This window comes from Mustelus asterias, chromosome 2, assembly GCF_964213995.1.
Source record: "Mustelus asterias chromosome 2, sMusAst1.hap1.1, whole genome shotgun sequence".
In the NCBI taxonomy this organism is placed as follows: domain Eukaryota; kingdom Metazoa; phylum Chordata; class Chondrichthyes; order Carcharhiniformes; family Triakidae; genus Mustelus; species Mustelus asterias.
In genome coordinates this window covers 79,826,824-79,845,662 of record NC_135802.1, presented here as the reverse complement: position 1 = coordinate 79,845,662, position 18,839 = coordinate 79,826,824, and the positions used below count along the sequence as shown (strand labels likewise).

Below are 18,839 nucleotides of genomic sequence, written 5' to 3'. Positions count from 1 at the left end.
TGCCGTATGCCTTTTTGACTACCCTATCCACTTGCGTTGCCACTTTGTGATCAGTGGACATGTACGCCCAGGTCGCTCTGCCTGTCAATACTCCTAAAAGTTCTACCATTTACTGTATAATCCCTACTTGCATTAGACCTTCCAAAATGTATTATCTCACACTTGTCCAGATTAAACTCCATCTACCATTTCTCCACCCAAGTCTCCAACCAGTCTATATCTTGCTGTATCTTCTGACAATCCTCTTCACTATCCGCAACTCCACAAATTTCTGGGGAAATAAATAGTGATATCTTGAGGAGTGTACATATTACAGAGAATGAGGTGCTGTAAATCTTAAAATGCACATCAAGGTAGATAAATCCCTGGGACCTGATGAAATGTATCCCAGGACATAGTAAGAGGCTAGGGAGGAAATTGTGTGTCCCCTAGCAGCGATATTTGAAACATCAACAGCTGCAGGTGAAGTGCCTGAATATTGGAGGGTAGCAAATGTTGTGCCACTTTTAAGAAGAGCTACAGGGAAAAGCCTGGGAACTACAGACCAGTGAGCCTAACGTCTGTAGTGGGTAAGTTGTTAGAAGGTATTCTGAGTGACAGGATGTACAGGGATTTAGAGAGGCAAGGACTGATTAGGGACAGTCAGCATGGCTTTGAGTGGAAAATCTTGTCTCACAATTTTGACTGAGTTTTTTGAAGGGGTAAGCAAGAAGGTAGATGAGCGCAGTGCTGTTGACATTGTCTACATGGACTTTAGCAAGGCCTTTGACAAGGTACCGCATGGTAGGTTGTTGCACAAGGTTAAATCTCACAGCATCCATGGTGAGGTAGCTAACTGCATACAAAATTGGCTTGATGACAGAAGACAGAGGGTGGTTGTAGAGGGTTGTTTTTCAAACTGGAGACCTGTGACCAGCGGTGTGCCTTAGGAATCAGTGCTGGGTCCACTTTTATTTGTCATTTATATTAATGATTTGGATGAGAACTTAGGAGGCATCGTTAGTAAGTTTGCAGTTGACACCAAGATTGATGGCATAGTGGACAATGAAGGTTATCTAGGATTGCAACGGAATCTTGATCAATTAGGCCAGTGGACTGATGAATGGCAGATGGAGTTTAATTTGGATAAATGTGAGATGATGCACTTTGGTCGACTGAATCAGGGCAGGATTTACTCAGTTAATGGTAGGGCATTGGGGAGAGTTATAGAACAAAGAGATCTAGGAGTACAGGTTCATAGCTCCTTGAAAGTGGAGTCACAGGCGGACAGGGTGGTGAAGAAGGCATTCAGCATACTTGGTTTCATTGGTCAGAACATTGAATGCAGGAATTGGGGCGTCCTGAAGTTGTACAAGACATTGGTAAGGCCACACTTGGAATACTGTGTACACTTCTGGTCACCCTATTATAGAAAGGATATCATTAAACTAGAAAGAGTGCAGAAAAGATTTACTAGATTGCTACCGGGACTTGATGGTTTGAGTTATAAGGAGAGGCTGGATAGACTGGGACTTTTCCCCTGAAGCATAGGAGGTTTAGGGGTGATCTTCTAGAGATCTGTAAAATAATCAGGGGCATAGGTGAGGTATATAGTCAACTTCTTTTCCCCAAAGGTAGGGGAGTCTAAAACTGGAGGGCGTAGGTTTAAAGTGAGAGGAGATACAAAAGGGTCCAGAGGGGCAATTTTTCCACACAGAGTGGTGAGTGCCTGGAACAAGCTGCCGGAAGCCGTAGTACAGGCTGGTATAATTGTGTCTTTTAAAAAGCATTTACACACTTACATGGGTAATGTGGGTATTGAGGGATATGGGCAAAATGTGGGCAATTGGGACTAGCTTAGTGGTAGAAACAGGACGGCATAGACAAGTTGGGCTGAAGGTCCTGTTTCCATGCTGTAAACCTCTAATACCTTATAAGAAATTGTTTTATTGAAATTGCACAGGGTGTTGGTGACGCCACACTGGCATATTGTATGTAGTTTTGATGTCCATATCTGAGGAAGGATGTCCTTGCTATAGAGGGAGCACCAGGCTGATTCTTGGAATGGCAGGGTTGTCATGTGAGGAGAGAACAAGTCAGTTAGGATTGTATTCATTGGAGTTTAGAAGAGTGAGAGAGGATCTCGTAGAAACTTATAAAATTCCGAAAGGGTTCGACAGGATAGATTCAGAAAGAATGTTCCCGACAGTGGGGGAGTCCAGAACTAGGGGTAATAGTTTGAAGATAAGGGGTAAAACCTTTAGGACTGAGGTGAGCAGAAATTTCTTCACCCAGTGAGTGGTGAATCTGTGGAATTCACTACCACAGAAAGTAGTTGAAACCAAAACACTTAGGGAGTAGTGGCCACAATATGATAGAATTGAACCCTGGAGTTTGAGAGGGAGAAGTTGGAGTCAGATATAACGGTATTACAATTAAATAAAGGTAACTACAAAGACATGAGGGAGGAGTTGGCCAGAGTTGATTGGAAAGGGAGCCTAGCAGGGAAGACTGTGGAACAGCAATGTCAGGAGTTTTTGAGAGTTATTTGGGAGGCACAACTGAAATTCATCCCAAAGGAGGAAACATGCTAAGGGGAGGACGAGGCATCCATGGCTGACGAGGAAAGTCAAGGACAGCATAAAAGCAAAAGAAAAAGCATACAAAGTAGCAAGGATTAGTGGGACACAAGAGGATTGGGAAGCCTTTAAAAGTGAGCAGAGGACAACTAAAAAAGCAATTAGGGGGGAGGAGATGGAATATGAGTGTAAGATAGCTAATAATATAAAAGAAGATAGGAAGAGTTCTTTTCAATATATAGAAGGTAAGAGAGGCAAAAATAGCCATTGGACACTGGAAAATGAGGCTGGAGAAGTAATAATAGGAAACAAAGCAATGGCAGAGGAACCGAATAGTTACTTTGCATCAGTCTTCACGGTGGAAGACACCAGTGGGATGCCAGAGCTCTAGGAGAGTCGGGGGCACAGGTAATGGCCATCACGAAGGAGAAGTTTCTGGGGAAACAAAGGTCTGAAGGTGGATAAATCACCTGGACCTGGATGGACTACACCCCAGGGTTCTAAAAGAGATAGCTGAGGAAATTGTGGCGGCAGTGGTGGTGATCTTTCAGGAATCACTGGAGGCAGGGAGGGTACCAGAGGACTGGAAAGTAGCAAATGTAACACCGCTGTGTAAGAAGAGAGGGAGGCAGCAGATGGGAAATTATAGGCCAGTTAGCCTGACTTTGGTCATTGGCAAGATTTTAGAGTCCATTATTAAAGATGAGATCGCAGAATACTTGGAAGTGCATGATAAAGTAGGACTGAGTCAGCATGGCTTCATCAAGGGGAGGTCATGTCTGACAAATCTGTTAGAGTTCTTTGAGGAGGTAACAAGGAAGTTAGATAAAGGAGAACCAGTGGATGTGATTTATTTAGATTTCCAAAAGGCCTTTCACAAGGTGCCGCATAGGAGACTGTTAAATTGGTTAAGTGCCCATAGTGTTAAGGGTAAAATCCTGGCATGGATAGAGGATTAGCTGACTGGCAGAAGGCAGAAAGTGGGGCTAAAGGGGTCTTTTTCAGGATGGCAACCGGTGACTAGTGGTGTGCCTCAGGGGCCAGTGCTGGGACCACAACTTTTCACAATATATATTAACGATTTGGAAGAAGGAACTGAAGGCACTGTTGCTAAGTTTGCAGATGATACAAACATATGTAGAAGGACAGGTAGTATTGAGGAAACAGAGGAGCTGCAGAACGACTTAGACAGGTTAAGAGAGTGGACAAAGTGGCGGCAGATAGAATACAATGTGGAAAAGTGTGAGGTTATGCACTTTGGAAGCAGGAATGGAGGCATAGACTATTTTTTAAATGGGAAAATGCTTAGGAAATCAGAAACACAAAGGGACTTGGGAGTCATTGTTCAAGATTCTCTTAAGGTTAATGTGCAGGTTCAGTCGGCAGTTAGGAAGGCAAATGTAATGTTAGCATTCATGTCGAAAGGGCTACAATACAAGAGCAGGGATGTACTCCTGAGGCTGTATAAGGCTCTGGTCAGACCGCATTTGGAGTATTGTGAGCAGTTTTGGGCCCCATATCTAAGGAAGGATGTGCTGGCCTTGGAAAGGATCCAGAGGAGCTTCACAAGAAAGATCCCTGGAATGAAGAGCTTGTCGTACGAGGAACGGTTGAGGACTCTGGGTCTGTACTCTGAGTTTAGAAGGATGAGGGGGGATCTTATTGAAGCCTGGATAGAGTGGACGTGGAGAGGGCGTTTCCATTTGTAGGAAAAACTAGAACCAGAGGCACAACCTCAGGCTAAAGGGACGATCCTTTAAAACAGAGATGACGAGGAATTTCTTCAGCCAGAGAGTGGTGAATCTGTGGAACTCTGCCAGAGGCCAGGTCATTGAGTGTCTTTAAGACAGAGATAGATAGGTTTTTGATTAATAAGGCGATCAGGGGTTATGGGGAAAAGGCAAGAGAATGGGGATGAGAAAAATATCAGCCATGATTGAATGGCGGAGCAGATTCGATGGGCCGAGTGGCCTGCCTGAGGTTTTGCCAATTTCTGGCTTAAAAATATTAACAAGGCTAATTATTTTGGGTGGATAACTTGATAGGACTAAGATATAGTTGTGGAATAATTTATGATTCATAAATTATGATTCTCCTACCAACAGAATCATAGGATGTTGTACATCAACTGACAGCCTGGTTGATTTTGATGCAGGGAGGCATGTAGCACTAGGAACGATGGAAAGATTGTGGGTGTGGGTGGAGTCACGGGCATTGAATCCTACAGTGCAGAAGGAGGTCATTCGGCCCATTGAGTCAGCATCGACCCCAATCCCACCTCGGCCCTATCCCCACATCCCCATGCATTTACCTTAGCTAGTCGCCATGACACTAAGGGGAAATTTAGCATGGCCAATCCACCTAACCTGCGCATCTTTGAACTGTGGAATGAAATCCATGCAGTCACAGGGAGAACGTGCAAACTCCACACAGTGACCCAAGCCGGGAATCGAACCCAGGTCCCTGGCGCTGTGAGGCAGCCTGCTAACCACTGTACCACCATGCTGCCCAGCATACTTGAGGGAAGGTCTGATCACGCACAATGGGAACAGGGAAATGGAGATTTTGTTTTGAAGTTGTTCATGAAATGTGGACTTCACTGGCAATGTCAGCATTTATTGCCATCACTAATTGTCCTCCAGAAGGTGGTGTTGTGCCACTTTATTGAAACACTGCAGTCTATGTTGTGAAGGTACTTCCACAGTGCTATTTGGTAGGACATTCCAGGATTTTGATGCAGTGACAATGAAGGAACCATTATATAATTCCAAGTTAGGATGGTGTATGACATGGAGAGAAAGTTGCAGGTGGTGGTGTTCCAATGCGCCTGCTACCATTGTTCTTCCAGGTGGTAGAGGTTGCGGATTTTTAAGATATTGCTGAAGAAGCCTTGGTCAGTTCCTTCAGTGCATATCACAGATAGTACACGCTGAAACCCTGGTGCACTGGTGATGGAGAGAATGAACGTTTAATGTGGTGGATAGGGTGCTAATCAAGCAGGCTGCTTTTGTCTTGGATACTGCCAAGCTGCATGTTGGAGCCTTATTCATCCAGGCAAGTGCAGAGTATTCTATCACACTTCTAAGGGGTGCCTTGTAGATGGTGAAAACTTAGTGGGTCAGGAGGTTGTCACGCTACAAAATATCCAGCCTCTGATCTGCGCTTGCAGTCATTGTATTTAGGTGGCTCATTCAGTTAAGATTCGGGTAAATGGTGGCCATCCCCCGAAAAGGGGGTATTCAATGACAGTAATGCCTTTGAATGTCTAAGGGAGATGGTTAGAATCACTCATGTTGGAGATGATCATTGACTGGCTGGTGTCTGATGCGAACATTACTTACCACTTATTAGCTTGAGCCTGAATATTATCCAAGTCTTGCCCCATATGGGTGAAGACTGCATCATTATCCAAGGAGTTGCAAACAATACTGGACACTGTACAATAATCAGTGAACATCCCTACTTCTGACCTTACAATGCAAGGTCACTGATAAAGTGGGAAAAAGCAGTTTCCAATCCAATCAGTTCAACTCCCATGTAATACTTGTTCCCCTTCAAACATCCATACAAATCTTCCTAACAGTTACCTCCATCTGACACCCTAGGCAGTTCTCTCCAAACCACAACTCTCCAAATGAAGTGAAGTTCCCATCTCCCATTCTTCTTCCTTTTCTAATTCTCCCCAAGTCTGTGTTCTCTGGCCAACAACCCTCCGACTACTGGATACAGTTTCTCCCCATTTACTCTATCAAACCCTTGTAATTTTGAACACATCTATCAAATCTCCCCTCTATCTTCTCCACTCTAAAGATAACTTCTTTTGTATCTGGAATTTATGCCCAATTAGAACCAGGGACCTTTTACCCAGTAGTTCTAACATTTGTTTTCTGTTCATCATTGTGTCACCTGAATTAGCATGCACAAACGTACTGAACTCTTTACCTTTCAAAGAGAAAATGTTAATTTTCTAACAATCCGTTCTTATTACATTTACTTAAATTTTTATTAACCTTTGTAAAAAGGTTGAAAACATCAGGGCTTGTATGATGCTATCTTAGGGGGCGATGTTACCAAAATGTCTAAGTGCTGAACAAGCATGAAAACAGGAGAAAATCGCACCAGTTTTTTGGGGCGTGTTCCCAGTCACAATCATCCACCACTTAGAAAAAGGGCCAGGATGTGATTCACGCCAGTAGGGCGAGTGGAGAGCCCTAATCTCACCGGAAAGCCAACTGCTGAGTACTAGGGGTGCCATTGCGCATGTGCCCCAATCTCAGTACACTGTGCACACAGTACACTGGGAGATCTCCTGTCATTCACACCTCCCCTGCCCTCCACCCCTGGCATCGGGACCCACTGCCAATCGTTCATGTGCCAGTCTGCTCATTTCCCCTGATCAGTTCCTGGCTGATCAAGGGCCATAAATGGAGGCAACTCTCAACTAAAAAGCCAGAGAACACAAAAACTAATCTTAGCTGTTATCAAGCCTCCCTGTTATTCTCCTCACTCTCATATCAGGTACACCTCGAAAGCTTGACTTGATTTTTGTATTCATATCATTAGTATGTCCTCCAAAATAGCCCCGTTCTGCCAGGGACTTGCACTCGAAGCAGGGCTGGAAAGTCAGTTACTTTTGTGCTCCCTTAAAGTGTAGTAGTAACAGTGGCAATGGCTGCCAACTGTGGGATCTGCTGAGTGTCGTGCAAGAACAGAAGATCTCTAGTTTTTGGAATCCATTCCTGTGGAGAAAAAAAGCTACTTGCCCTTTAACCTTGCTGCTTTCCCCAATAAGATCCTTCAAACAGTGGGGGTCCTGGTACAAGAGCTACCAACAACTTTATTTTCAAATAGTCAAACGGATGCCCATCTGATCTTCCTGAAGAAAAATGAAATTAAAGGAACCATTAACCCCCCCCCTCCTTAATTTCAATATACTTATAACTTCTGCAACTTGTGTTTACACGAGACACATTGCTTCTCTTACGGAAGACCCAGAGATGGCAAGGAACAATTAACAGTAGATCACAAAGGCTCTTTCTCTGCTCTTTTTACCCTGAGAGCTGATTTTCCTAAGGCACATAGGAAGCATGGGTTAGGTTGGTTGGCCATGGTAAATTGCCCCATAGTGTCAGGGGAATAGCAGGGAAAATACATGGGGTTAAGGGGATAGGGCCTGGGTGGGATTGCAGTCGATGCAGACTTGATGGGCCGAGTGGCCTCCTTCTGCACTATAGGAATTCTATGATTCTATGAGAGGAATTTTGCAGGTATAGAGTCCATAATACAGAACACATTCAATGAATACTTAGAAGTGTTTTAGGTTTATGATTAAAAACGCAAGGCGTATGTACGAAAATATATGCAAATCTTTGATTTGTTTGAATTATTAAAACATTGTCAATCTACAAGGTTAACCCTATGGCATCTCTTACCCTACTCTGAAGTTTCTGAACTTCCGCTGCATGTACTTTTTCAACTTCTTCAAATTTCTTTTTTTCAGCATCTTGATGCTTAACAAATTCTATTTCCCTGAAAAATTAAAGTTTCAAGAAAGTTTTCAGGTTAAATAAATTATTTTTCAGATTTTTGTTCATAATACAGCATTTTTAATTTGATTTCTTACTTCTGCTGGTAATCTTTAATGAGCTTCTTGGCTTTGTTGTATTTCTTCTCTAAGGCCTGGTATTGACACTGGGTCTCTTTTAAATGTTCATTGACAGTATGACAGAGTGTCTGTGCCTCAATCCAGTAGTTCTCCAGTTTCAACATCCTTTCCTTGTTCTCTTCAATACTCTGCTGGAGTTGCGTTTTTTCTAGTTCCCACTGAACTTTCTCATTCTCTGCCAACTGGAGCTGAAAAGTACAAGTACATAACTGTAGCAAAATATCAGAATTATCAAATCCATTCCCAAACTTCATTTTCTATCTGAAATTCATCAGAAAATACATATTTTTCTTTATGGTATAACTGAATGTGATTAACATAAGCTCGCAAGGAGCATTTGTAGTGACCAAAGCACACGCGCACTCGCGCACACACTATAAGGACCGGGTCCTCAGACACCCAGAGCTTGCCCTGCCAACAACTTAGGTTTTTAAAAGTGGGCTCTCCAATTAAAAACAAGTAAAAACTGAAACCCCCTGCCACTCCCCACAACCACATAACAACCCCCTCCCTACATAACATTTCCATGGCCCTACCAGGGCATAACCTTGTCTCCCCTGGAGGTTGTAATCTGTACTTCTGGCTGACATGAATGGACAATCAAATGGAGGATGGGTAAACTCAGGCAGAATGGCCCAAGAATGATATTTAAATGAAATTCTCCACTTTCAAAGTCAAGATTTCTGTTACATCACTGGCGAGGGGCGGGGACAATTGATTGGGAAAATCCCGCCAATGTAAAACCCGTTTTGGGACTCCCTCGAGACTTTCCAGCCCCAATACTGTAGGCTGTGCCTACTGAAGGGCACAATGTCTCTTATACATTCTCATCCATTCTTTTACATTCTGTTTGATTAGTCCGTTTTATCTTTTACTCATATCTGTGATTGTTTCACAATTCTTCCACTCTTATGTTCTGAATGGTGACAAGAGGTGATTTTGAAGGTCACAGGGCCTCCTGCAGCTCTGTGTATCTTTTACCCCTTAGTTTTCAGGACCTTTAGGCTTTGCCTGATTATCTATTGCTTCACTGCTGGGTTCTGGTTCTTAATCTTCACCTACACTTTCTGGTTCACAGCAAAGTCACACTCCATTTGTTTTCCACAGAAATTTCCAGTTCTCCTGTTCTGTTGCCCGTTTAGACTGAGGTCGGGTACTTCAATTAAAGTACTGTTTCTGTTGTCTCAGCTTGAGTGGGTCCTGCATGCTGTAACTCACTGACTGTGGAAATAACAGTTGGGGCACTGTTCTTTGTCTTCTCTCCATCAGGTCCTGTGCTGGAGATAATCCAATTATTGCTGAAAATCCAGCAGTCAGGTAGGGTCTCGACCATCTGCCTTTGCCTTCTTCAACAGATGTTTTAAAGTCTGCATGTTACATTCCACCATTCAGTTGGACTTTGGATGCTTGGGACTTGACAGTGTGGCAAAACTCGTAGTCCTCTGCATATTTGTGAAACGCAATGCCTGAAAATTGTGGACTGTTGTCCGAGATGAGCACTTCAGATATGCCATGCCAAGCAAAAATCGATTTCAAATGATTTATTACAGTGATGCTCTTACTGTCTTTTCTCAGCAGCACAATTTATTACTCAAAAGGAGTTTTGAGTCTAAGTGTCACAAGTAGGCTGACATTAACACTGCAATGAAGTTACTGTGAAAATCCTCTAGTCACCACACTCCTGCGCCTGTTCGGATACACTGGGAGAATTTACCTAACCAGTACGTCTTTTGGACTGTGAGAAAAAAAATCAGAGCACCTGGAGGAAACCCACGCAGACACGGAGAGAACGTGCAGACTCCGCACAGACAGTGACCCAAGCCGGGAATCGAACCCGAGTCCCTGGTGCTGTGAGGCAGCAGTGCTAAACACTGTGCCACCATGCCACCCTAGTAATCTACTGTTAGCAGGTACTCACTGTTGTCAAATGTGAACAAGTCCACTCAAAGTTTCTGCCAGGGCTTCTCTGAACACTGGTTGAAGTGATTTACTGTACTTCTGGCACACTGCACACACATTCACTATTTCCCCAGTTTGTGCTCCCATGCCAGGCCAATACATTACATCTCAAGTTATTTTCCTGCATGTTACTACGGTGAAGTGACTTTCATGTATGGGCTGCAGCATACTTTCCTCAGTGTTCCAGAAATTATCTTTTCTCCTTTGAAAAGTATTCCTTCTGCTTCATGAAGTTCATGAAAGTTCTCGCTCTAACAGATGCAGATGTGTGGGCCAGCCAGTTGGCGTAATTTATTGCAGTTTTCTCAGGATGGTGTAGTTCTTGTTGCTTCCCTGATCCCATCCAGTTTGGTTAGCTATAGGTAAGTTCTTGTCAGCATGTGAACCTATGCTACTTCTTCTTTGTCCTCTTCTTCTGTGATGGGTAGGTATGCATGTGACTGTGTGTCTGAGATATACATTTTTTTTGCCCGTTTATATTTAATTCTGACCTGGTACTTCTGCAGGCACAGTGGAAATCTTTGGATTCTTGGTGGTGCACAGTTCAGGGGCTTAAATATATCTTTTAAAGGTTATGATCACTCTACCTTCACATCTATGCCATAGGCAAACTGGTGGAAGCGTTCTAAGCAAAACACAATTGCTAGCATTTCTATATGGCCATAACGCTGCTGTGCTTCAGTCATTGCTTTTGCAGCATACGCTATGGGTGCCTCATCTTCCAAGAGGACAGATCCCAGACCAGTTTTAAGTGTCCACAGATATCTCTATTTGCTGACTAAAATAGTAATACTGGTGTCTGGGTCTGTGTTTTTTTCATACTTATCAAAACTTCTTGGTAGCTTTCTTCCCAGTACCATTCTACAAGATTTTGTAGCAGTTTTCTGAGAGGTGCTGTCACGTCTGTCATGTGTGGAATGAATTTCCCAAGGTAGGCCACCATCCCCAAAAACCTCTCCATACCTTTCTTACATTCTGGGGATGGTTGATCACGACTGCTTCAATTTTATTCTGGTCCAGCTTCAACCCCTCACTTGTTAGCACATGTCCCAAGTACTTGATGTCATGAAGGTATATTTTGCACTTTTCATTCTTCAACTTGAAGTTCCTTTCTCAAGCTCTTGCCAGACCTGCCTCAGTCTGTGGTTGCGTCCTTCTTGTGTGGCTCCCCAATATAGGTTTTCATGTACTCTAACCCTTCAAACAACTGCTTCATTGTTTTGTGGAACACCTCAGGTGCTGAACTAACGGCAAAAGGTAGGCATAAAAATCTGCAATGCCCACATGGTGTGTTAAAGGTACAGAGATTGGAGCTGCGTTCATCTAGCCTGACCTGCCAGAAGCCTGAACCCACATCCAAGGCTGAAGTATTTAGCATCAGCTAACTTACATGTGATCTCTTCTGCTGTGGGGAATTGATAATGTTCTCTTTGTGTCACCTAGTTCAGGTCTCTAAGATCCAAACAGACTCTCAGATTCCCATTTGATTTTTCTACAATTACGATTGGATTAACTCACTTTGTCAATTCTCCAATTTTCTTGATGATGTGAAGTTTCTCCATTCTGTCTAATTCTGCTTTCATTCAGTCTCGGAGTATTTTCTGTATCAGGTATTTTCCTGGGTGTCATAGTTAGTCAGTCTTGATGGTGCGCTCCAACTGAAGGCAACCAATCCACTGGAATATATCTTTGTACTCACTCAGGATGTCATCAGTGGTGGCAGTCATGATTCTCTTCATTAGCTTCAGATTTTCACAAACTTTGATTCCAAGAATGGGTTTTGCATCAGCTTTCACCACAATGAATGGAAGTGTTGTTTTTGGTAGTACACGTTAACTGTGCCTTGACCTTCGCAGCAATTTCTTCACCTGTGTAAGTAGACAGCTTCACTTTTGTTTTAGTTAGCTGCTCTTCTTTGCTTATCTTACGATACAAGCTTATGGGAATGACATTTGCTTGTGCACCTGTGTCAAGATTGAAATTCGCCATCATGTTGGCAATTTTTAAATCAACCTGCCATTCGTCTTCTTTCTAATTCGTTGTTAGTGTATTTGAGTCATAACCTGCAAATGTGTGCACTTTGATTCACACATCTTAGCAAAACAATTTAGTTGATCATAATTCCAACACTGCTTTACGTAGGCTTTCTCATGATGTGGCAAGTGTTCTTTTCCGTATCGATTGTATTTAAATATTTTAATAGAGGTTTTGTTTCTTTTATCTTCAGGCTATCTATTTGCTCTTCCCAGCACTGTTTATGTTTAGCTGCCTGACCATGTGCTGCTTATCAGCTTCCGCCATCTGTTTAATCTGGCATTTTGTTGTCTCTGCCACTCAGCAGATATTTACTGCTTTCTCCAGTGTGAGACCCACTTCTCTCAAAAGCCGTTCTCTCAGAGGATCACTTGCAATCCCGCAACTCATTCTATCTCAGATAAGCAATTCTTCAAGCTCTCCAAATTCACATAATTTAGCACGTTTTCTCAGTTGTTACTACTGACTAATGTTGTCACTGCTTTGTGTGCCCGTAAAAAAAGGTATCTTTTATATGAGATAATTTTCTTAGGGCTGCACTAAGTCTCGAAATTTTCCATTATTTCTTTTAAGTCATTTCGTTTCTCATCATTTTCAAACATAAATGTGTTATGTTTGGTTTTCCCCTGCTACATGAAGAAAGATGGACTGTACCTATGAGTCTTTCTTATCACTGCCCTTCACTGAGAGGTACAGTTTGAAGCACTGCTAGAATCTCCTCCAGTTTTCAGCGACAATGCCCTCCAAATTGAGTTGTGTCAGTGGTTTCGGAACCTTCATTGTTGTGTTTAGTTTACTTCTGACACCATGTCTTAATTGCTGAACTATCTTCATTAATAACCCATTTTCATTACATGAACACAGAACTGCAAGGCATTTGTGGCTTTGTTCCAACCTTCTCTACTTGGTGCTATCTGACTGCCAACCACCAGGTCAGGCAATCCCTTCTGTTCTAATAATGGAGTTGACAACGACAATCAATTATCACGACAAAATTGATTTCAATATTACAATAAAGCGTCACATCTCCAAGATGTGGAAAATACCCACCAGCTTAAAAATAGCAGCAGGCACGTCAGGGACATGGTCCCCGATTTTTATTTTTTTACTCACTGACATTCTTTTTCAGGCCATGAGAGGTTAATACCCACCCGTGGATTTAATCTTCCTATGTCTAGCTGGGAGAAATTGCAAACCTTCTAAGACTGCATGTCAGGCAAACAATCCAAAGGCAGAGACAGTGAAGAAGTTTAAAGAGGTAATGGAGAAGTAGAACTGGGTGTCATTCCTGTAACTGTGGAAGCTAAACTCCATGTCTGCTAATGACATCACCAAGGAACAGTATTCATATAAGGAAAATAAAGAAATCAAGATCAAATCCTTGGAGTAATGCCAATGTGATAGTATGAGGGGGGGATGGGAACCCATTGCTGGAGGTGCTGTGACTATGATGATAGATAGGTATGACTTAAATTAAGTGAAGGTGAACCACTTGAGAAGATTTAAAAGCTTTGAATGAGTTTATGAATAAAAGGTTTTTTTAAATAGTCAATTGCATAGTAATGAGAGCTGTATCAGATTGTTAGTAAGGAGTCTAACAATACCAGGTTAAAGTCCAACAGGTTTATTTGGTAGCAAACGCTACTAGCTTTCGGAGCGCTGCTCCTTCATCAGGTAAGTGGGAGATCTTTTCTCGTTCAGCATGTGGTCACTGTTGTAACGTAGGATTAGATTGTTAGAACATTTCTTTAATCTCCACATGATTCCTGAGATCATCCCATGATGAATACTGGGGGAATGGCTATGGGAAGTGGCCAAGAGGGTATGTGAGACATGGGGGAGGCATGAGTTGGCATGATGCTATGAGCGCCATGGAGGATGGATAGGCAAACCATGAGTTGGCATTGAGTTGCATGGAAGGTTATGGGGCCATGGATGACCAATGGTCTTCACAGCTCATGGGAAACACGTGGGCCCGAGGCTCAATTTTGGTTGCGATTGGGGCTTCTAAACTTCTTTGACGCTGCTGCACCAGTCAACACGTCAAGTCAAATCAAATTTCTAACCCCAATGTTGCAATTAGTATACAGGCAAGAGGACTATCCAGGTTGGGAAAAGATCACTTTGAGCAATGTAGTCAGCGAGTTCAAAAATGAGAAATCTGACTGTACTTTGAATTGAGTTTTAATTTGGATAAATCAATTGTAAGTATTTAAAGGCAAATTGAATGAAAACAGCCTCTCCCATGAATATACCCTTGCAAAGAACAAATATAGTCAGGTCAAAATTAAAAAATAAAACACACATTGAAATGAATAAAACAGTTGATATTTCTCAAAAATGAAGATTACTCAATCTATTTACAAACAAAGGTTGCTTTGTAGCAATATCAGAACTGATCCCTTGCATTCTGCATTTTCAATCTTGCTTGTTTCACTGTTTTAGAAGTAAAATACTGAACTGATCAACCTATTTAATTAGGTGCTTGTGAAAAATAAGGATAAAAATGTTGTGTTTATTGCTCACTGTATCCTAAAAGGGTGAAAAATGTAAAGAAAACAAACTTCATTTTATAGCATCTTACCTTAGTTTTCAGTTTCTGGATTTCAGCTTCAGTGACAGAATGCTTAATCTGCAGCTGGATGGATCAAATAAAATGGTCAGAGTGATTCCACAAAACTTAAACAGCCTGATTATAAAAAAGCCTTATCTAATAGTTAAAGGCATTCTCTCACTACTTTAGTGCAGTATATTATTATTTCAAAGGTGCTTATTCACGTCACTATTAAATCCATACCATTCCTAATGCTTCTTCCTCCTCATACATTATCCTTTAAAGATAGCTGTTGAATGTATCAATGTCAAAATTAATGCTGTAGCATGATGAGGACCGGCACTTTTCAGGTTGTAATGCTTTTTTCTACTAAAATTTGAACAGCCCCAATAGCATTTACTTTCATTATTCAGAATGGAGGTATAAAAAGTAGACAAGATACCATATATATATAATTTCTTGGAACCATTCTGCGGTGAAAGAGGTCCAATTATAAAACAACATGTTTAAACTTAAAGCTATAGACAAAAATAAAGCTCACCTTTAGATGCAGAAGTCATCATTCTTCATTAAAGGCTATACTCCACATACCATGGATAAAATCATGCAATAGAATGATAAAAGCTAGAGTGGAACCTAACAATTTGAGGAATTTTTCAATTAAAACCAGCATGACCTTCCTGTACTATATTCCTTAGGAACGTGCCCTCATATTCAATTAATATAACAAACAGAAACACCAGTTTGAATTTCAGAAATAAAACCATTAAGTCTCATTTACCTTGTGCTAGAAATTAATTGACTGCTAGGATTTTATAAAATAATCAATATTATTGACTGAATGAGGTACAATAATGGCTTTCAAACAGGAACTGAATAAATACTTGAAGGGGAAAAGTTAGCAGGGTCTAATTCCAGAAGTATAATAGAAGTATTAGAACAAATATAAACAAATCCCTATTTCAAACATTTTTGGTTGAATATATCACTTTGAAATACTGGCCAACTGGTAAAGACCAAAGTGGAGATTAAAATTACTACAATAGAATTTATGTTTGTAAAAAAAAAGTGAATTTGGTACCTTTGATGCAAAAACTAAATGCCAATAATTTAGAACATTTATACATGTCAAAGCCTATAGATATATGAACACCTGCCAGAAAAATAGGCGAGCAGAGCACTGCTAAAATTCACAGCTGATATTTGTGCAAATGGCAGAAGCCAGCAAACATAGCATGTTGAATATACCTTACTTTGAAGAATGTTTATTCCTAAATCTAAAGGTGAATCGTCTCAATTTTTTTTCATTAATTGCACTCCAAATATCCGCTTACACACAATCACATGTTCCCCTCAAAGGAATGAGAGTCAATTTTGCTTGGTTTCAAAGACAAAATGAAGCTCAGCTCTGCCAAACTGCATGCCTTCCTTCAATCAAAACTAAGCAGTCATGCTTGGTAACCATTAATAAACTATTTCAAATCAGTTTGTAAGGTATCTTGGGAGTATCTCTTGCCTGAAACTAGCTCAGCTATCTGCTACTAAAATAGACTGCAGGAAGTCTTGATCTCCTGACTAAATCTCTGGACATGCCAGCTGATAACAAAACAATAACAAGTGTTTTTTGGACATCAGGGAGTGCAGAGATTTTTTCTCATAGGACAAAAAGGTATGGAGTGATTGTCAAATTTAACAGAAAACTCAGCTGAACATAACATCATGCCCCGAATAATGTGGCATCAAAACTTCCTGAATCAGTAAAAGGAAATCAGGCAAGAAATTTGCATGCGAGAAAGAAATGGCCTACTGTCATTCCAGAGTATTTAAGTTGCTCTATCATTAAGGGGCTGTCCAAGTAATTAACAATCTGTGGTATAAAGTGCTTTATAACTATAACAGCTAGAAGATTTGATCAAAATATTACAAATGCAAGCAACATATGATTAATTAAAAACAAAAGCCTCAGGCTACATTAATCATTAATGAATTGCAGCTTAAAAGACAACCACAATACCAGTTAGTATAACAGACAACCTTTCAGTGGTTGGATTAGGTTTCTCCCTGAATATACATATTCAACATTCAGGAATTGATTGTGTGAGATCCACATTTAGTGCATTCTGTCCATTAAACAGACAGATGATGAAGTCTTGAACTGAATGATCGAACATTTCAAGAAAAATCACAAACAGTGAGATGAACAGTTAGAATTTTCCTAGTCATGAAATTTCCTGAAATCACTTGAAATGTTGATAGAACATGTTTGTTTGTTTTTTAAAACTTGTATCGTGTTCAATTTTTTTCCATGAAAAAAAGGATATTGCAGACCAAGAATTTGTGAGTTAACTGAAGGCATCAAGGACGTGAATGAAATACTTCTTTCAATTGATGCCATATTTGAAGCCAGAAACAAAAACCATTTGGGGCCAGGAGCGGATGTGGGAGATTTTCCCAGGCAAAGGGAGGTGGTTTGCATGTACGTGGGGAGTTAAATCCCTTGAAATCTGTATTCAGTTGAGACACCAAAATTATTCCATCCTTCTTCTGGGTTTCTGCACAGCAAGATTGAAGAGCAGCAGGGAATCCTCTTGCATCGGCACAGTGGTTAGCACTGCTGCTTCACAGCGTCAGGGACCCGGGTTCGATTCCCAGCTTGGATCACTGTCTGTGTAGAGTTGCACATTTCTCCCCGTGTCTGCGTGGGTTTCCTCTGGATCTCCGGTTTCCTCCCACAGTCTGAAAGACGTGCTGGTTAGGTGCATTGACCTAAACAGGCACCGGAGTGTGGTGACTCGGGGAATTTCACAGTAACTTCATTGCAGTGTTAATGTAAGCCTTAACTGTGACTAATAAATAAATAAACTTTATCAGGTAAGCAATTAAGATAATTAAGAAACCAAAGAAGAACTGTTTTAACCCTCAATTCTGGATTTCCTAACCAGGGCTCCTGTTTCTTGACCATCAATAAATGAGGCAAATGCACAGTGGCAACAGCCTCTTCAGTGAAAATGATAAGCTGGGCAGCCTTTGATCAGTGAAATTGAAGCACTCCAGCCATATACAGATGAGAGGTTATTGATTAAAGCTATCACTGCTTTGCAGGTGATTGCCGACTACTTGTAAAGCATTTCATTCATCAGCTACATTTCCGTGCAGCCAGCTTTGAACACAGCTCTGGAGCAGCTCACACAGCCACATCTTTCATTATTAATGAAGGGTAAAAGCAAAAGCAACACCACTGCCATTAGTATCAGGAGCAACTGCAGCAGCAGCACCAGCTGCCTTCTCTTCACCTGCTTGCTCCTTCCTCCACAGGGCAGATGGCATCGACACCAAAGCCATCTGGCATTGACACCACTACAGTAACTGACTTCATTGGGTAGAAGACTGTATGCCAAAGAAACAAATCTGCGTGTTTCCCAAACAGAAACAATGGATGAACAGGATTATCCACTGCTTGCTAAAGTCCAGGTCTGGGACATTCAAGTCATGCGACTCTGACCTATACAAGAAATCCAGATATGATCTATAGAGATCCATCAGAGATGCCAAAAGACAGTATTGGATCAAGCTAGAGTCCCAGGCTAGCCACATGAACTTCCACCGACTATGGCAAGGTCAGCAAGACATGCTCTCCACTCTGGAACCTTCAGATGAACCTCTATCCGAGGTCAGCATCGCAGTCGTCAGAGTAGCCTTCTCAAAAGTCAACCCACAGAAAGCGACTGGCCCGGATGAACACCCAGATCCTGAGCGGACCAGCTGGCGGGGATATTCATAGACATCATTAACTTCTCTTAACACCAATCTGAGGTCCTGCTTCAAGACGACTACCATCATCCCAATACCAAAAAAAGGCCAGGCAGCGTGCCTTAATGACTATCGTCCGGTGGCTCTGACATCCATCATTATCAAGTGCTTTGAAAGGTTAGTCATGGCACGAATCAATTCCGGTCTCCCAGATTGCCTGGATCCACCACAGTTTGCCTACCACTGCAACAGGTCCACAGCAGACACCATCTCCCTCGTCCTACACTCAACTCTAGAACACCTAGACAACAAAGGCAAG

General features: G+C 41.7%; 1 protein-coding gene across 20 annotated transcripts in view; it reads right to left on the bottom strand.

Annotated features, from left to right (window-relative positions):
* The window catches only part of ppp1r9a (protein phosphatase 1, regulatory subunit 9A), a 343,843-nt gene that overhangs the window by 94,846 nt on the left and 230,158 nt on the right, over window positions 1-18,839 (bottom strand). For all 20 annotated transcript variants that reach the window (XM_078237727.1, XM_078237812.1, XM_078237839.1 and 17 more), the window contains 3 exons: window positions 14,801-14,854; window positions 8,182-8,411; window positions 7,991-8,087 (listed from right to left, as the gene is read on the bottom strand). In XM_078237727.1, coding sequence (XP_078093853.1) covers window positions 7,991-8,087; window positions 8,182-8,411; window positions 14,801-14,854 — 381 coding nt within the window. The remainder of the gene's footprint in view (window positions 1-7,990; window positions 8,088-8,181; window positions 8,412-14,800; window positions 14,855-18,839) is intronic.